This window comes from Manduca sexta, chromosome 12 (genome assembly GCF_014839805.1).
Source record: "Manduca sexta isolate Smith_Timp_Sample1 chromosome 12, JHU_Msex_v1.0, whole genome shotgun sequence".
Classification (NCBI taxonomy): domain Eukaryota; kingdom Metazoa; phylum Arthropoda; class Insecta; order Lepidoptera; family Sphingidae; genus Manduca; species Manduca sexta.
Window position 1 is genome coordinate 8,372,055 of NC_051126.1, and position 21,052 is coordinate 8,393,106.

Below are 21,052 nucleotides of genomic sequence, written 5' to 3' on the forward strand. Positions count from 1 at the left end.
ACTTTTCTCATCGTATAATTTGAAAACACACCTCTCATTAAAAAACACATTACAATTTGGATAAAGTTGACTGTCCAAGCTGGCAGCACGTGCAGTCTACAATTCATTCAAACTACCTCTCGTTATGGTAATTGTTATCTCTTCCAAAACACACCTGCAAAGTAGAAAATATTTTTTTACTAGTGCTTTGCAACAATTGACACCTACAATACATTTGTTTTATTTCGGTGTCTCGAAATTATTGAAACAATCTTGAATGGCATTTTTACATTGATATGACTCGATTTTAAACGTCGAGTAATGGTAACAGTTAGTCAATAAACTATTCATTCTTGCAAAAGCATCAAGATGTATCAATTTTCTCATAAACCTGTGTTTTCGAATGCGCGCCCCGCATGGCTGCGCGCGCGCCGTCCAGTTCTATCAGTCAGTTCTCTAGGTCATTTCTATACGTTCGCGCGTCTTTTCATTATCAAAAGTAATCAACGAAAACAATCTCGTCACATTTGAATATCGAATAAATATTATTTTTAATTTTGTTTTTTACCCGTCATTTATGAATGTTTAACGATTTAAACGAATTTAATATTTTTGGTGTTATCATATCACGAAACATTGTATTCGCAGTGTAAATATTGTGATTTGAACAGTGCAGTGATATTGGTGATAGAAAGCAATGTAAATGTATGAAAGTGCTATATAAGGTAATAATAAATTATTAAGTATTGCTTTCATGATAAGTACCCGCCTTATAAGTCAGACGCGATGGACATGCCACTCAAGTTAGATAAACATTTATTAATTTCTTATAACAGAAAATAAACATATCTGTTAGTTGATTCGTTGAATAATAAGAGAACTTTTTAAGCATACTTCCGAATTACAGGAATTTTACATCCGTTTCAATAACTAAACCTAATATTCTAAAATCAGTCTTTCAATATAAAGTAACACCATGTAAATAATAATATGACTCTTCTTTATAATTGAAATTAATAAGAAATAATTCATGTTTATAAAAAGTAAAATTTGTGGGCATTTCACTGGAAACCGAGTGAATATTCACAACTAGCCTAAATAGCTTCTCAACCTATAAGTATTCAAAATATTGGCAAGCTGAGGGCATTTGCATCAAATAATTACTTTAAGAATTACCTGCTTAATGAAATTCTTCGAACTAACTGAAGACAACATGTAACTTTAGGTACCGATGGATCTTGAAGCCCGAAATATATAAATTATTTTACACGCGGGATATTTATATGTACCTATTTAAAAAGCGACGATAGCCTAGTTGGGTATGGAACGGTCTGCCGAGACGAATGTCCGCAGGTTCAAATCCCAAGGGCACATACCTCTGACTTTTCTAAAAATCATGTGTGTATTCTTTGTGAATTTAACGTTCGCTTTAACGGTGAAGGAAAACATCGTGAGGAAACCTGCACATCTGACAAGTTCTCTATAGGAATTTCGAAGGTGTGTGAAGTCTACCAATCCGCACTAGGCCAGCGTGGTGGACTAAGGCCTAATCCCTCTCAGTAGTAGAGGAGGCCCGTGCTCAGCAGTGGGCAAGTATATAATACAGGGCTGATATTATTATTATTTATACATTTATTACACGGTAAACCTGAATGAGCACTATAAACAAATAAATTTTTTTTATTACAAAAATTAACAACCTCGTGTGAATTGCTTAAACTGTATAACTCGTGAATATTAATTTTCCCTTCTTTCAAGATGACTTTTTATGAATCTTTTTTAATCATCTATATTCTATAGCTGTCTGTGAAAATTTGGACCCAAAAGTTGAGGCTGCCCGTTGTTTGGTAGTCAACCAGTCAGACCAAAAAAACATTATTTAGTGGTTACAAGTCAGTAAATTTGTTTTTTATATTACAAAATTTCTGAAACGTTGCAATTTTTCATTAATGAATATAGATAGATAAATACGTACTAAATACATAACAGCGAAGATTAGATAAAAAAGTCATCAACCTCAAAGAAAATCATTCGAAAAATGACTTACTATACATATAACGCAGCGTTTCACGGACGATGACCGTGCCAATGAAATAGATTACTCTTTTTACTAAGAGTTAATTGTTCAATCATCCGATAAAAGTTAGCCATCAGATTAAATACACATGCGAATTGTAAATCATCTCTATGAATACAATTACATAATCGTTTGACTTTTATACCCATTCAACAGTTAGCCAGATTATAATGTATGTGAAGGACTATTAATCAATCATTTTAAAAAATTACCTTAAAGTATCTTTATTTACTAGATTCAATTCATGTCAATCTGAAAGTGGGGTATTTATGGAAAACTTTGACTTTTAAGTTCAAGTAATACTCGGTCACGTGATCGGATCAATTCCATCGTTATTTTATTTAACTGTAACGGTTTCCCGATATAACTAAAAAACCGTTGTTAATCGCACTTTCTAAAAGTAAACCAAGTCAGATTTATAAAAATAAAACTTATATAAATAAAACAAATTACTTAACAGATAAAAAATAATTGGCACATTCAAGTGATATAGAGGTAGACGGATTTTTTTTTTAAATATCGAATCCAATCTTAAAGGAATGAATTCGTTCAAGCGATTAATAACTAAGTATTATTTGGCTTTATGATTTTAAGATTACCTTTTATTGGAGAGTTAGCACGGATTTCCTGTTATTGCACAGTTAACAAATGGTTTGACCACGATCCAATTTCATCGATGGTTTTATTTGGCTTAAAAATTATATTATTTCGTTTTGATTGTTAAAATATTTATAAACATAGGTTTGTGAACTTTTCGAATCGCCGTACGGGAACAAAACTTTTACCTTTTATCGTTATACTAGGGTTTGCTGAAATTTATAACCAAAAACGAAAACTATAATAATATTATTCATACAATTACATAAATATAAACAGTGGAGTTGGAACTTTTGGTTTCGGGTTTCAGTTTGGGCAACACCGGATTCGTTAGTTTTCTATCAAATTAATCAAATGACAATAAGGTTGAAAATTTAATCATGAACATCTATGTACACCAGACCTATAAATATTAAAGTATTTATCTATTTAGTTAAACTGTCCCATAATTTTGTCTTGACTCCTATCATACTGTACCAGAGACTATACTCATACTACCCTCACATACTACACTGCAAGCTGCAACGTCTGTAAGCCAAGGCAGTTCAGTTTCCCTTCTCAATAAATTCAATTCCATTCAATTTCAAACATCTGTCACACGATGTTCCCTCTCATGTCACAGGAGTCATCCAGTAACATGTCGTGACCAATCCAAAAACCGCGACGTGGGTTACCCGTCAAACGTCAACAACCGTTGGGATCGAAGCGCGATTTGAAATTCAAATTTGGAACCATCCATTTCTATGATTAAACGCAGTAGCAAATCTCGTTTCTTAGCGGCATATTGTTCAGAGGATTTATCGTTGATAAGGAATTAATTATAAAAACATTATGTTATTTATGTAGTAGCATAACTGATTCACAATTTAGGTAAAAGTTTATAAAACATATAAGTTGTAACGTATGAATATTCTAACTTATCTAGCAACAGATACAAACAATAATAACCTTAATTAAATTTAATTAAAGGCTCCAGTTCCAACTCACAAATTTTGTACATTGCTAAACAAAGATAGCAACTTAAAACATTAGTATTCCTGTTTGTACGTTTTAGGTTAGATAACATGTTTTTGGTCTAAATTTATATTTTGCATTATGGTTGACAACCCTATATATAGCTTCTATAGCGATATAGAAGTCGCTAGAATCAAATTAGTTGCTAAAGATTCAATTTCAGAAAAAATTTAAATCGTGTATCCGATATCCAAATTTAATGCAATACGAAGACTGGGGGAAACATAGAAATTACAAAAAAAAATTGTCTTGATAGACGAAATGAAATAAACGCATCTAATCTTTTAAATTCAAATAACGGTAGTTACCTAATATTTGTTCATCGTTAATAGCTTTTGCTTATTTGCGACAGCGTGAAAACCCTAGCAGGACTTGGGATACAAATATCTAATGATATACCATAATAAAAGAAATTCCATTAGGGTTGGCTTGATAAATGAATAATGTCAACGCATAAGTTCTTATAGATACTATCAGAAGGTCATTAGACACTATTTAAATGCCAATAGTATATAGCAAGATTCCTGGATATTACTGATAGCGTACTCTAATGCGTTTTTTATCTATCATTCGTGAATACATAACTATCTTCTTGAGGCAAAACGCACCAGGAAATGCTGTTCTTCAAACATTTCAGATTGCGTTTTCTTTAAGCTAGTTTGAGTCTGTCTTGTGATAAGTTGTTAGATCGTTGCGATTGGATTTTGTGCTATTTTTTGTGTCGTAGATGGGCCAACTAGAAAGTAGATGTGACTATGATGTCCATGTTTTTGGAAACCACCATACTACCACTTTTACTTACCATTTCAGAGAATAGGATTAGGGATTTTAAGGAAGACAAGGTTTAGAACTTCGGATATTTGCAATAAGGAGAAGACAGTTAATAGACGTGATTTTCTTAAACCAAATGGTCGGCTCCGATTATTTTTCCAACTGACCAAATATTTTGTAACGAGTTAATAATATTTTTTTTCCCTTTCAATATCAGTTCTGTTTTTACTATACACAATGTCTAATTTAAGTATTTATATTTAGTAAAAAAATTTAAAAACCAAATAATTGCCTATTATTTATCGAAGTATAATTTATCGAGTTATTAGAGGTGATTTGTTAATCCAGACTTCTTACTAGTTATCGCATCACGCAAGAAATCAATTGATTAGTAGTATATTGCCGGTTTATTTTGTTATGCGGATGCGCTTGCGCACCTATTGTAGCGGATATAGACTTTCCAACTTCATTTATGATTTAAGTCATAAGTTATTAGCGGAATTCAATTATTTTATATGTAATCATAATATTTGTGACACCACAATTCTTTTAATTTCTATATCTTCTCTAAATTTAATATCTTATCAAGAAGTCGTCATACATGCTACTTACCAATAATTATAATAGGCAATCTTAATATGACGGTATTAATATGTTTTTTTTTTAGGAAAACGCATAGACTTTGTTTAGGTTGAAGATGAAATTTGACACATCTACACGAGTTCCCGGATTAACATACATAAATATTACTTAATAAATATTACTTTTTGTCTAAGAAAAAGAAATTAATAATATAATAATAATATCGGCCCTGTATTGTATGTCCCACTATTCGGCACGGGCCTCCTCTACTACTGAGAGGGATTAGTTCTCAGTCCACCACGCTAGCCTACATCCTCGAAATTTCTATAAGAGAACTTTTCAGGTATGTAGGTTTCCTCACGATGTTTTCCTTCACCGTCAAAGCAAGCGACAATTCACAAAGAATACACACATTTTTTTTTAAGAATAGTCAGTGGTGTGTGCCTTTAAATTTGAATCTGCAGACATTCGTCTCGGCAGTCCATTCCACAACCTATCTAAGGCTAAGCCTACGGCTATCACCACTTTTTTTTTTTTAGAAAAAGACATTGCATAAGTTTTATTCTGGAAAACGACTTCCACGCAAACAGAGCAGCGAGCAAAATCTAAAGCACAATAAACCTGAAACCTTGCACAGTTGTAAGTAAGTCAATAATTCTGAAACATTAATACACATGATTAAATAATTAAGTTTGTCATATGAGGAAACCGTCGCCGCTCATCACGCGAACTTGTGTTGCGAAGCGTGCACTCATAAAACTGTCAATAGTTATAACATGAGGAAGGAAACATTCGACAATATGCGGTAAAGCGTCAGTTGTTTACTTGTTTTGCTTTTGGCTTGATTGGTTGTAAGTGGATACTTATATACTTATCTATACTACTATATAAAGGCGAAGAGTTTGTTTGTTTGAATGCGCTAATCTCAGGAACTACTAAATCGGTTTTGATTTTTTATTCACTAATAACAAGCTACATTACTCCGGAATTCTTATAGAGCCTACAAGCACTCCGGAGTAGCTTCTGTTATAATGATTTCTTATGTTTATGCGAATGTTAGACTTTGAAATAAAACTCATTGCTATTCGGAGAAATAGACAATAATTTATTATGGACTTTCGGGCTTAATCAATTTTAGAGATTTAAGCTTTTATATTTTTAAATTTGCTATTTTAAATTTATCAATATATTTGATTTCATTTTGTAATTATTGTCTTCTTAAGATAATGTGAACAATAATTATTACGCAAAAACGGTATCACATAACTAATATTTTTATAATAGAACAATTAGTATACAATATTTAAGACCCGTGGGTATTAAGTGTCTACCAGAGCAGAATAGCAACTTCCTTACTCGTATCGAGATTGCTGGTGGTAGGATATATTTTTTATCCGCCTGGATAGCGACCACCGTGCACCTGGTATAAAAACCCACCATAGTGGCCCATGTAAGTGTGTCGCGTTCCAGGTTCAGCCTGTGTATACACTTTCTAGCGTTTCTTTATATAGGTACTAATCAGTTCGAAACCCTTTAAAAAGTTAATAAATTAAGTTATTTCAACAGGCTTGATACTAAACAGTACTTGGGTAACGAAACGCTATAAATAAAAAAAAATGAATTGTTACATACGATAGTTTACTTAGGAGTCATCCATTTGTGTTGACTGTCTAGAAGTGATCATTTCTTACCAGTCGTCATTCTATTGGACCCCACAACACTTACCATCAAGTGCAGGGGATAATTTTTCTGTGCACGTATAAAAAAGAAGATCATACAGAATGCGATACAAGCATTCTAATAGCGACGCCATGTAAGTGGTACGGCATGAAGATGGGATATGTCACACTCAACTAAATCGCTCTTAGAATAAGAAATCTTTGAACAAATTTTGACTCACCTCCATTAGCCAAAAGAAATATGAATACTTGTCTCTTTTAAAAGCCTGTGTCCTGTGTTAACATTTTCTACTTCTCTGGGCCGCACAATAGTTGTATCTCTCTCATTGTTTTGGGAATATATGCGTTAGAATTAAACGTGTTCAAACAAAATCTCTTCACGTTTAAATATAAGTAGAAAGGCCTAACATTAAATGACTTAAAATTTCTTGTGAACGTTGTCATATTCAAATAGTTGTGAACTAGTGTAGTTTACTTCAAAAAGGCACGGGTAACGTGATGTATTGAATAGGAAACGAGTGTTTAATGTGAGTTTAACCCTACAACAAGAAGTTACATTAGCCGATGGTGGACCGAAGCGTCATCTGCAAGGACTAACGTTTCGTCCCATATTTGCACGAGGAAGTTCATTTTGAAAGGGTTAACATGAAACTAAATTTAAATTAATATAAAAACGTAAAATAAAAACAATGCCTCGGGTGTTTTTATTATTTAAATTTTATTAACTTTTTGTTAATAATTTTGTATTGGTATTTTTTCATGATTTTCTATTATAAAAACCATGCCGTCTGTAAAACAATGGAACCGAACAAGCTTTTTCACGATAAATATTTCAGTAAGATTTTTTAACAATCGTTTCAATTCATATGGATTTTAATTTACCTACCACGTAATAAAAACAAAACTTGTTCACATACCGAAGATCTTTTAAAAATTATTAAATAAAAATGAACATTGTACACAAAGAAAGACGAAGAAAACAAAACAAACCCTACTGAAGTGAGAATTGAAGTGTAATTTGCATAATTTGAAGTGAAACTCGATGGTGTTTCACACGGAACATTGGTTGATGCGTGCGCATCCGCACGAAAACACCCTACATGTCCACTGGACCTTGGTAATAAAGATGTTTGTGCACATTACGTTTATCGATCCAGTGATATCATAGAGCGTGTTTGTTAACATATTAATGATAATAAATTAATAATAATATAAAAGTATGTAAAGATGTTGCAAGAAGATGGATGTTTGTTAGAAGTAAACGAAAAAACTCCAACGAATTTGAAGTAGGTACTAATATGACGTAATTTATCTCGTCAACTAATATATACTGAAGTTACTTTTTTATCAAGGAAAGCACGTAGTGAATATTTGCGTTTTGGGGGAAGGATTTTACGCTCCATCACTAACCAAAACCTAATATTTATTGATTCTTGAAAAATCTTTAAAAACGAATTCTAAATCAAAATTAATTAAAATAAATAAAATAACAAATAGACATTAGAAAAATCTCTAGCAATTTAATAAGAGCAAATTATCTTGGGATATAATTAAATTAATGTTGAAGCCACGTCATTTATAGATTAATGCCAATGTAAGTAAGGTTGACTGGCGTTAATTCCTCTCCGGAGATGATGGTTTCCTGGCATTAATACCTGCATCAAAAAACTTGTTATTGCTTGCGATGCCGCTCGCATAAAATTCCCATACTATTTTACACTCTTAAGCGCAGATTTTCGTAAATTGCTTTCTTAGTGAATGTCTTCTTACATAGAGAACTACGTGACAAAATTTTTACTAATTTAAAACCCTCCTCGAGTAAACACTCTCGAGTACTCTTTCCACACATTTATGGCGCATGAGTTACGGGCGCAAATGTGCAAATATTTATGAATAATTACTTTAAATATCCAAATTTAGGCCGTTTTAAAATATTTAAAATACAGAAACGTTTCTTATTAAATTGTCCATCAATAGATTTGGTTTATGTGTAAGTACTTTAGGGAGGGGAAGCTCAAAATCAAAAATTATAGTCGCATTTTATTTATAATAAATGAAGTAACCAAAATAAACATAATATACTGCAAAAATATGCTGTTTAATATTTTTCTCTACCAATATACAACCATTTTGCAGGGTTTACCGTCTTAATAGAATACCTGTCATTTATGTTTGAGACACCCATCGCATTAATAGAAGCCTTTACAATCATGAATAATATCCCCCAAAGATAATGTAACCCTTCTATTAAAGAAAGAACATTAAAATTAAACTATTTTTCGGATTTTACAGCGGTGTTTCCCCTGACCGTGACCACGAGGCTGCAGTCGTCGAAACGTCGGCAGAAAATTAAAATTAAAATATAAAAACCACGATAAAATCCGAATAGTATTGTATTTTAATGTGTAACATTCACTTAAACATAAGAAATCATTAAAAACATAAGTTGAAATCAGTAGTATAAGACATTACACCTTATAATCTATATTCAAAATTACAAAATATTCTAAAATATTAATAAAGGTGTTTTTTCTTATTACTGTCTAATTAAAGCAAGTTAGCGTTGTGTTTTAAATTCCCGCGGCTTAATAAGAAAGTAAAATCGTGAGAGAAAAAAACGTGACATCGAATAAATAGCAACAAATAAAATGAAAGTCGTTGATAAATTATATTTCGTGAGAATTATGACGTTTGTAGAGCTGTCCGTCTATATTAATAAGGGCAATTAAACGCAGAATTAATTGAGTGGTATTTTAATACAAAGTTCGCGTAAATGCAAAATCCTAGTAACGATAACCTGCAAGTGCAATACGTATTTACGGTAAAATACCCCCAGCATATAAAAAAGCGGCGATACTCTAGTTGGTTGTGGAACGGGCTGCCGAGACGAATGTCCGCAGATTCAAATCCTAAGAACACACACCTCTAACTTTCTAACATCATGTGTGTATTCTTTGTGAATTATCGTTCGCTATAAAGATGAAGGAAAACATCGTGACGACACCCGCAAACGTTAGATGTTCTCTATAACAATTTTGAGGGTGTGTGAAGTCTACCAATCCGCACTCAGCCAGCGTAGAGGAATAAGGACTTATCCTTCTCAGTAGTAGAGGAAGCCAATACCCAACAGTGGAATAATATATGATACAGGGCTGATATTATTATTACCTAAAGCATAACATTAATTAATGGCATAGTAACATAGAACCGTATTAATAAATGCAACTCAGTTACACTCTGAAGTTCGATATCAGTTGAGATGATGTCAAATTAAAGTCAGCATGAAGGTCATCGCTATTTAATAAACAGATGTCAACATCTCAAACCCCTGAGGGAATTCTTGAGCGCTCAGTTTCCACACCGAATGCGCGCCCTTGCACAAGGGAACATTTGCCGCGGCACAAGGCACACAGTTGTATGCGTACCTTCGTTATTAATACACATTGAGGTCAGTGAACATTCCCTGGTCTTCTCCTCTTCGCCCATCCTAAAATGGTTTTCTATAACCTTCCCAGGGCCTTAAACTATATCGATACCAAATTTCATAAAAATCTGTTAATAAGTAGATTTTGAGAAAATCGATAACATACAGACCGAAAAGGGAACTTTGTTTTATAATATGTGTAGATGTATAATTATAACTTTTAGATGGAACCAAATCCTTAAAGAGATAGACCACGGTGTTACCGTTTTGATTCAAACCTAGCTGCCACTTTCCGTGGCAGTACGTTACAAAAATTCTAGACAGTTATAAATAGTGTACATGTAAGTTCGTTGCAAATTTATATATCAAGGAAATCAACTATCGGAATCATAATTATCTAGTTTCGGTTTAAAAACTACTTTTAAACCGAAAATATATTTTAGGTTATTGAGTTCTATGTAGCTGAGCGTTAAAAGTTAATGATCGCAAAACTATAAAAAAGGAACATTTTGTATATGTCTTTATTTGCAATATGAACAATTTTTATTGATTAATTCAAACATAACTTTGATTATCTTTAATTATTACTCGACTCGCATCGAAATCATTTAATTTACAAAGAATTTAATTTTAAGAGAAAGTTATAATATAAAAACTACAATAAAACCCGTAAAATAGTTTAATTTTAATGTCATTAAACTTTATTATAATTACTATAAACCATGCACTGCAGGGACGAGATACTTTTTAAGAACTATTAATTAGTTAAAATATTTTGGTGTTTTGATTAGGGTTAATGTACTTTTCACCTAACGTAAACCACCTGGGCGAAGTTCATGAACGATTTGATACGCTAAATGCACTCCACCAGAAGATAGATTTGTTGTTTCCGTTGTTTTTTAACACTGATAGATGGAATTAGCAGACTCCTTGACCGATGGTACAAGCGTCATGGCTAATCACGCAAAGTTAATATCTAAACTAGTATATAGAATTGAAGAGTTTGTTTGTTTGAATACGCTAAACTCTGGAACTACTAAACCGATTTTGAAAATTCTGTCACTAATATCCCCCAGAAGTAATGTAGCTGTCATTACTCCTGAATGCTATATGTTATTACTTATTCCGGAAAAATATTTATCCCGAAAAAGCGTATTTGGGCGGGGCCGCAGACAAAAGTTACTCATACTTAAAAAGAAAAAAAGTAACTAACTGCAAAATATTGCATCGTCCTTGTCAGACTAAGACATGTGTCTAAATTCTAGATAAAGATTTAAATCTCATGGCACATATTATATAGCTATAACTCATAATATAATACGCACGTGAATAAGAACAAAGAATTATCGAGTAGTCAGAATGACTTACAAAATTTCCTCTTGTTATTGCAAATTTACAAACAACTAACTAAAAATCAATGAATTGACTGCATATCAAATTGATAATTACGAAATCGTGGGTATACAGTATAGACTACATAACAACACAAAATATATGGCAACAGATATAAACGAGTTAACCATTTTATTTCTTGTTTAACACTTTTCTTAGAATCGTTCGTTCCAAATAAAAACATAAACAATGCCTTCCAAATTCAAAAACATTTATAAAAAAATAATTAGAAACGACCTCATTGCAATCATCGTACCAAATAAAAAAACACTAATCCTTCTAAATTCAAAAACATCCATTTGGTAAAAAAATAATTAGAATCCAAGTCATTGAGCATCGCCAACTGCAGTTACCTTGCCACGCAATTTGATTCAACCACTTTAGTGCACGTTTTTTACATGACCTGGTATTCGAGGCGGCTACAGAAAACGTGCCAAAACTAGCACAGCATCCATTACTTAGACGAAACGTGTGCTCGCATCCAGCCAAAGCATTTCGTAGATCTCTCGCACGGTTTCAAACCGCATACGTATTTTTACCCGTTTGCGACGGTAAAGCAAGATTAAATGGTTTTAGCGATACTATTACATTTTAAGGTTTATGAAACGACGGATTCAATTTGCGTTTAAAGGTTTCCAGAATTAAGAAGATATTTTCCGTTGAAGTTTTAACGACTATCTGAAGAAATAAATGCCTAATTTAGGGTTCGATCCCCGGGTCGGGCCAAGTGATATTGGGTTTTTCTTCTTAGTATCAGAGCGAAGTCCGGAATTTGTGCCCGATATGACAACAGGCTTGCCCCCTATCCCATAATTATGGGACGGAATACACACAGCGGAAAGTGGATACATAATATATATATATATATAGAGGGAGAGAGAGAGAGAGAGAGAGAAGAATATTTTTTTTTATAATTTACCCAGGCACGCCAAAACAAATAAATGTCACAATGAACATTCTTAAAGAGCTTCTGATAAGAAAATCGTTATTCATAATATCCATATTTATCAAATGAACAATTTTACGCATCAATGACAGTCCTCAAGATTTCTTAACGATCAATGGTACCGTTTATTTCTGTGTTCCTATTTCAAATCACCGATAGCATAAAATATTGTAAATTAAACGTACATTCTTCGCCCTATAATTCCTCGAACGCATTTCGCTGCGAGCAAAACTGGCTTATATCCAGACAATTACCATGACGATTCTCTCAATACAGTGTAGCGGAATCATAATACTTGAATGCATTTGTCGAACTCTAATCCCCGTCATACTAAAACATCCTATTGCTAATTTATAGCTCATTGTTATGCAAAGATTTATGCCTTTTATTGTATTAACGGCCTGGCACTATGAGTTTGTTTACTAGCAATTCAAATGTTGGAAAATTTGCCGTTAATTAGAACCTGATACGGTTGAATTTCGAATGCACATTTTCCTTAATTATTCGAATGTGAAGGCAATTGTACGAAACGTTGTGTTTGGTAATTAATAAATACTTAGGTATAATTAATAAGTCGTTAAAAACTATGACACATTTTTGATTAATAGCATTCATATAAAGTTCGATATGATTTTAATAAAATATTTACTTTATTGCTGTACATAACTTAGTTATTTAATATCTCAAATGAAACAGAGCTCTCGAAAGAAATAACTTTACAAACTATAAATTGGAATAATGATTGGCTTCAATAAATCTAAGAAAAATGATAACTTTTACCCGTAAATTAGTTCCCGATAATCGTAGAACATCTACTTTCTAACCAGTTTGGACTAGCTGTCTGTACACTCATTAACTGTCGCTGCACTTTCCACGTAGTTGCTATATGGATTAACTGCCAAGTGCACAACAGTGTACTCTTAATGACATTAACACAAAAAGTGTCAGTGATACCACATTCCTGAGCTCCTAAAGTGTATTTCTGACTAAGCGCCATTTTCGATAAACGATCTCAATCCCTTTTTTCGATGTATCTCAAAAATGGACCAATCAGTACAAAGTTTTTTTCGATATACATACAAAGGAGTTAGTTGATGGATCCATACTGGCAATCGGATTGAAGATTGAGATTGGGATCATTTTATTAAGAACGGCTGTAAATAAGTGTAAAAACAAAAGAAATGGCAAAACATCTCAAAGTAAATGTAAACCGTTTTTTTTTTACATAAACATTAAAGAGGATGACAGAGCTTCTTTCGTACGTTTTAAGTTCTAAATTTATGAAACAACATTTCTAAAAACGTCAGTCTTCGAAACTAAACACAAAGCTTAAAAGAAATCGATACCACTAAAGTAAGTGTGAATTTGCATGATGGAATAGTTGGTTGTAAAACAACGCTCTGTCTCAAAAGCAAAACAAGTAAACGTTGTGTTAGAACCTATTTAAAACATCTTATTCACAGCAGCTTAGCGTTGTATTTTTTATGTTTATTAAAGAAATGTTATTATATTAAAGGCAATAATAATAATTAAAATAATTATTCATCGTTAACAGTGAGGAAAGTGTTACATTACACAAATCAATTATTGCAAAACCAAAATAGTTACCAGCTAACGGTAAAATTATAAATGGATACTGAATTCGGATAGAATTTCACAATATACACTTCCAATACAACGAACATTAGCCTTATTGTCTATTGGAAATAGTATAAACATGACACTAATAAAAATTAAATACTTAATTTGATGGAGTAATATTTAGCATTAACAACTAAAAACTTATACTTTATACAAAATGTGTACAAATTTTTAAGTCATCCATCGTTGTACTAATTTGTTGGGTGTCATTTTGATAATTAATACTATAAAATAACAGATACCATACCAAAAAAATTGCATATGTTTTGTAAAAAATATATTGTGTGTCAAAAAAAATAATTTGTATCTACAATTTTTAGGTTGTTTTTGATGTTGACTAAGCTGATCTTTGAACTTTAACACTAACAATGACATTGATATATAACATTTGAATAAAAACGACATGACATCATTAATATAAAGATTCTCGTGTTCCATATAAGGTAGTGTCACGGACTACCGCTCATATGGTTTGCAGAATAAGAACTTAGCTAAGTTGGTGGTAATAGGATATACTTACATATTTTATATCCACTCTGATAGTGACCACCGTACACAAGGTGTTAAAACCCGTCATAATGGCCCACGTAAGTGTCGCGCTTTCCGGGATCAGCCTGTGTATATCCGGTTCCAACAGGCCAGCATTATTGTCTCGACTGCCGTTGTATAATCATCTCTTGTCAATCTCTCTTGTCAATCGGTATATGAGGTGTAAAATGTATTTGAAATATAGTGACCATATGTATGCACAAGAGATCACGTCAATACGACGCCAACGCATGCAAAGTACAATGATGTACGCTTTATCTGTTTTACTTCACAACTGTTTTGTCCCACTGTGTATGCACTACACAGTGGGATAAAACAGTCGTGTGCATTTTAAAACTTCTTTTGAAATATGACGCTTTTATAAGGGAAGCAATGCACAGTGGGATACATTTTGTATTAGAATAGTTCATTTTACTTTGTAGGAAAATAACGTGTGTTTCCATAGCATTTTATTTAAAATAATACTAGTTTTTCAACCATACTACATTTATATTGCGTCATAGATATTAAAGAAAAATTGTTTTGCCTGCGAACATAAAAAAATGTGCTAACTAAATTAAATCAAGTGACGCGACATCATTAATCACTCCAAATTATCACAAGATTACAATTTCCATTAATAAGGCCTTTGTTAGAGCCTTAATTACACTAAATACAATGGAGATGATTAAAGGCCGTGCAAATATTAATTTACATGTTTATTTAATTTTTTTTCCAACAGAAATACGTTCAAAATCAATATTTCCCAAAATATTATCGCCCTGACTATACAGTAAAAAGCATGCGAATTTGGCCACTGTCCATCATCATTAAATTACAATTTCTATTTTTTATTTTTCAGCGCACATCTGCATATCGCGTTGTCATTGTCGAAATGACAGTTTAATTTTGAATATCGAATGCGAGATGGGAAGTGGCATCAGCAGTCAAAATAGTAGAAAACGGCAGGGCCGGAAAAAGGAGCCACCGCCTAACGCAGAGTCTTCTAGAATATTGTTCCTGCTGTACCTTATACATAGAACGTGGAATGTTCTAGTCGAACACATGGATTCTAAAAGCGCAAGGTATTGAACTTTTTACATACATTTTTAGTTAAATATAGCTGATAAAAGATTTTGATTTGTACAAGATATTTCTCAAATATATTTGCTCAATATTATAATAGTTCTGACTAAATATTCTTTAATAATCTTTAATGCTAATATTTTTTATGTCCTACTGAAGAAATTTCATAATGCTGTTCGAGATTATTCAAATTCCCTTACAACTACCCTCAATAATAAGTAACTATAGCGAGTACACACAAGAAATTCCCAATCTGGTCTTAAAAAAGATTTCCATTCAACAATTCCAGATGGCGTGGATCCCACACAGTGCCGAGTTCGGGCGAGGGTATGGTGAGGAGATTCGATTCCATCAGCCTGGCTGACTCCGACCTCGGCTCCTGCTACTCTTCGTGCAGCTGCAGCTATTGCCGCCTGAGGGAATGTGCCCAGGATTGTGTCAGGTCAGTCGTATAACTATGAAATTATATCAGCCTTCAATATATACCGTCTCACTGCTGGACACGGCCCTCCTATACTAGTTAAGATATCTGCACTCCTGAGAAGTTCTCAATAAAAAAATTGAGGGTAAGTGAATCTGCCAATCCGCACTAGGCCAGCGTGATTAACTAAGGCCTAAACTCCCTCACTAGAAGAGGCTACAAAATATTTAATCGTAAAAAAATTGTTATGTCAAAAAGAGAAAATATTAATGATTTTTGTGTATGACTGTCCCATCTATAGAACATTTTGTATTAAACCTAATGACGTAAAATTCCATACAATGCAGAAACAAACAGACAACACACTGTGCTATAACATTATGAATAATAAATACGTAAACAATGTTTATTATTAAGACGGTGAATATTTAATATTCAAACAGTATGATGATCACATGTAATCAATTGCCTTTTGGCCTAATGGCAGCAGTGTATACTGTGAAATAGGAATTTCAATACTGTCAACTTAGATTTATTATAGATAAAAAATAATTCCTGGATTACTCAATACCCTAATGATTGCTTCTTTTCGCGATAAAGTTAATTTAAGATGTTTGCGTGTCCCATAAAATAAACATAATTAAATTATATTTCCTAATATCGAAATATCCGAAAGACTTTGAAAGCAAAGTAAATAATACTAGATGCTGTAAAGAGAAACTTATTTATTGAAAACGTTTGATTGTTTTGTATCGAATCATTAAACAAAGCATCAAGCAAAACATTCACAAACTTTTTGCTGTTCAGTCAAGTGATTTGCGGTAACAGTAAAGAACCTTTAACAAATGATGTAAAACTTCTAAATAAACCAGTGGAATAAATATTTTAATTCAAACAGGACTGATGACAACAATAAAAAGAATACGCCATTTATAAAGAGAATACTTATTGTATTTTATGAGAACTACGAATATCGAATGATTTCTCGTGAATAAAATATTATATCAGGTGCTTGAAAAAATATTTGAGCTTTTTTCTGAAAAACATAGAAAATCAATGTGAAATGAAAAATTTATGTTTTGGTTCCTGTGGTGTTAGATTTCCGATCGCCTATTCACGTAATATTGGCCATGCGCTGGGTTATACTAAAACATCCTGTATAGCATTTATCTATCTGCGATGATCGAACGTATCTTTTGATGGTTACTAACACAAACATAACATATACATATACCACCCTCTTCGTGGGTATGTTGGTATATGATAGATGACCTAATTAAAAGTCGCAGGAGGCCGCTGGATGCGGACCGCTTCCAATAGGTAGATCTGGAATTTTTTTGAGGAGTCCCATGTTCAGCAGTGGACACCCTGCGGTTGATGATGTTAACGATGATAATATACTGTGATCACCTCTAATTGATACCGCATGTTCAGTGTACACCTATTGTATTATACGTAAAATAAGCACCTAAATCATAGAAGAAAATCTCCATTGATTACAGATTAAAGAATAACCAACTACGTACATTAATACTCATCTTCATACTTGCACACTCATTCTGACCCTTATCTAAAAGGGATTTCAGTCTTATATAATGTTAAGTAATGTTCAAAGAGTTAAATCAGTTTCCAGAACTCGGGGGTGCTAGGTCAGGAAACCTCCTCGTGGTGCACCCTGGGCAACGGCGCGTCGATCGAGCTGGTCGGCGCGACGGCCAATATCCTGACAATGGAGTTGGATGGCGGTCGTCGCCCCTTGCGGCGGCCGTCGTCCGATTCGGACGAGGTGGGCCCATCTCGGGCGGCTCCCGGTTCTGTCCGGGGGGTGTCGACGGGCTCGGTGTGCGCTCATCCCGCCCCGAGCAGGCAGTGGGGGGGACTCCCTCTCCCATTGTCGCCGTCGCAGATCGTAATCTGGTGTGGAGGTCTGTGGATATGTCTCGCGCTCCCACTGGACCGAGGGTCTTGGCTTAACCGCCCGGACCGCGAGGAAGAAAACCTCTATAAAAAAAAATCACCCCGAATCCCAAGCGGCGGCGCACCGCGAGGGGATGCATGGCCGATGGGTAGTTCGGTCCCGAGTGCGACCCCCGCCAGAGTACCGGCCGACACTCTGCGCGGGTTACGCTAGGCTTACCCAGGTACAGGGGGCACTGCCTGGGCGGACCGTTATTTCCCCCATACTCGTGGGAATAAGATGGAAACCCAAAAAAAAAATAATAAAAAAAGGAGTGCACTGTCGAGGTAGAGTTGCTCTCCGACCGCGACATTACGTTGGCGACTGGGCGTAACACTGCCTCCACCTCGACTGCCGAGATGCGCGGTGGTAGTGGCTCTAAGCCAGGGAAGGCGGTGGCCGCTAGGAGGCGCGCGCCGGCCCGGATCCTGAGCGAGTCCGAGCCGAGCAGTGACTCTTCGCGGCTACCTAGGCGAATGGCGCGGCAACCCCGTAAGCCGGCCTCAAAAGGCCGCGGGGAGTCCGCACGAGTGGCAGTGGCAGCGCAACGGACCCAGTATTGCGCGCCGCTGCCAAAAATTGTGTGGGGCCTCAGCCTCGGATACGGAGGAGGATGACTCCGTGGCCGGGATTAGGGAGGCTTACCAGTCGGCCCTGAGGGAGGAACGTGTGGCCGAAGCCGCCCGCGCAGTGGAGGAGGAGACAGCGCTCCAGGAAGTGAGGATCGTGGCGCCCTGCCCGAAAATTGCGGCGCCAAAGTCGGCAAAGGTTCCCACAAAGAACCTCCTCCTTGAGGTGGCGGAGAACATCCGTCACGTCTCAAAAGCGTCCCGGAACCTCAAAGGGACGTTTGTGAAGGCTCTCAGGGAGGATGCCGCCAAGCTGCAGGAGCGCGCGGAAGAGCCCTCCTCCGCGGAAACCGCGAGACTGGAGGCCATAATAGCCTCCCTCGAGCGGAAGGTGACGGCACTGGAGGCTGCCTTGGCCACCCAGAACAAAATCCTCGAGGATTTTGTGGCCGGCGACCGCTCCAGGAGCCGAAGGCGGCCTCTAAGAAAAGGAGGAGGATCGCCTCGAGCGGCATGAGAGACGGATGGAAGCTCTCATGGAGAAAACGCTCGAGGCGATCTCGGCCAAACTCGCCCCAGCGCCCTTCCCACGCTCGTCAGTGGCGTCGGTGGTGTCTGGCCCGTCCTGGCCAGCCGTCGGGGAGAGGAGGAGTCGGGCAGCAGCAACACTCGCGGCTCCGCCCAGATCTGCTGACGTTCCAGCTCCCGCCTCGGCCCCGCTCCTGCAGCCACACCTGTGGCCGAGGAGCCTGCCCAACGCCCGCCGCGTCGGCGTATGCGGGGGTCCAGGAGGAGAGCGGCGACGCCTCTGCCTCAATCCGCTCCGGCCCCCACAACAGTGGAAGAAGGGGTGGACAGTGGTGGGTAACCGGGGCGGCAGGGGGGAAGAGGAACAAGAGGAGGACCGGGCCGAAGCCGAACGCCCCAAATGCCGGCCAGAGGCAGAAGGTGGTGCGCAAGGTTGTGCCCCAGCTTCGTCTTCCGAAGAAGGCTGCCGTCACCCTGACGGTAGCACCGGAGGCAGTAGAACGGGGCACGACCTACGCCCAGGCCCTGCAGGCGGTCAGGGGCAAAGTCGACCTGGCCAGCCTTGGCATCGGGGTCGGCATGAAGGCGCGACGGGTGGCCACCGGTGCCTACCTTTTCGAGGTGCCCGGACCTGAGTCCGAGGCGAAAGCCGACTCCCTCGTCATCAAAATGAGGGAGGCGCTCTGTGGGTTGGAAGACGTTCGCGTCTCCCGGCCCGTCATGACGGCAGAGCTGCGCATCTCAGGGCTTGACGAGTCCGTCACCCCTGACGATGTCGCAACGGCTATCGCCAAAATCGGAGAGTGTTCGATCGAGGACCTGAAGGTGGGCCAGGTCAAGATCGAGCACTCGGGTCTGGGCGCCGCGTGGGCCCAGTGCCCGGCAAAGGTGGCGGATAAGGTCGCCAGGGCAGGACGCGTCCTGGTAGGCTTCGTGTCCGCCGGGGTCCGCTCCTTGAGCCGAGGCCCCAAAGGTGTTACAGGTGCCTTTGCCGGGGGCACGTAGGTGCTAAATGCACCGCAGGGGTGGACCGCAGCGGGATCTGCTACCGTTGCGGTCTTGAGGGCCACAAGGCCAAGGGTTGCTCCGCGGAGCCGCATTGCGCAGTGTGCGCAGCTGCCGGCAAACCCGCGGGGCACAGGGTGAGCAGCAAGGATTGCGTCGCCTCTTCGACCCCCTCCCGCAACCGTCGCGGAGGAGGTGCTGAAGTTGTGACGCGTCCGCAACCGTCCCACCAGTGGAGATGGAGATCGCCCATTAAATCATGGCACAAAAACATTTCCTCCAGGCGAACATCAATCACTGCGCCAGAGCGCAGGACTTGCTTGTTCAGAGCCTGGCGCAGTGGTCAATCCACGTGGCTGTAGTCAGCGAGCCGTATTTCGTTCCCCCCCGGGATGACTGGGCAGGGGACTCCGACGGCTCGGTGGCTGTCATCACCAGGGTGCCGCCGGCTCCCCGCCCTTCGAAAAAAAGTAGCGAAGGGTACCGGATGTGTGGCGGTTCTGTTGGGGGGGGGGGTGTGGGTAGTGGGAGCCTACTTCTCCCCCAACAGATCCCTAGCCGAATTTGAGAGTTTTCTCATTCGGCTGGGAACCCTGGTGGTGCAAAGCAGCCAGCCCCGCCCTGTGCTTGTCGCCGGCGACTTCAATGCCAAATCCTTGGCCTGGGGTTCGTCGGTGACGGACGCGCGGGGTAGGGCCCTGGAGGAATGGGCGATCTCCTCAGGACTGGTCGTCCTAAATCGGGGGTCGGAGGACACGTGCGTGCGGCACAACGGGGGTTCGGTGGTGGACATCACGTTCGCCACCCCGGACCTAGCCCGCCGTGTCCAGGGCTGGAGAGTCCTGGTGGAGGAGGA

At 37.7% G+C, this 21,052-nt stretch overlaps 1 protein-coding gene across 3 annotated transcripts in view; it reads left to right on the forward strand.

Moving 5' to 3' along the window:
- The first annotated feature begins 396 nt into the window (after window positions 1-396).
- The window catches only part of LOC115441525, a 109,089-nt gene continuing 88,433 nt past the window's right edge, over window positions 397-21,052 (forward strand). Inside the window, exons 1-4 of one of the 3 annotated variants that reach the window (XM_037437804.1) lie at window positions 397-704; window positions 5,560-5,659; window positions 15,493-15,715; window positions 16,006-16,158. In XM_037437804.1, the coding sequence (XP_037293701.1) occupies window positions 687-704; window positions 5,560-5,659; window positions 15,493-15,715; window positions 16,006-16,158 (494 nt within the window). In that variant the 5' untranslated portion in view covers window positions 397-686. Of the gene's footprint in view, window positions 705-5,559; window positions 5,664-15,492; window positions 15,716-16,005; window positions 16,159-21,052 lie in introns of those variants that run through there. The other 2 variants (XM_030166343.2, XM_037437805.1) reach the window with 2 other exon arrangements.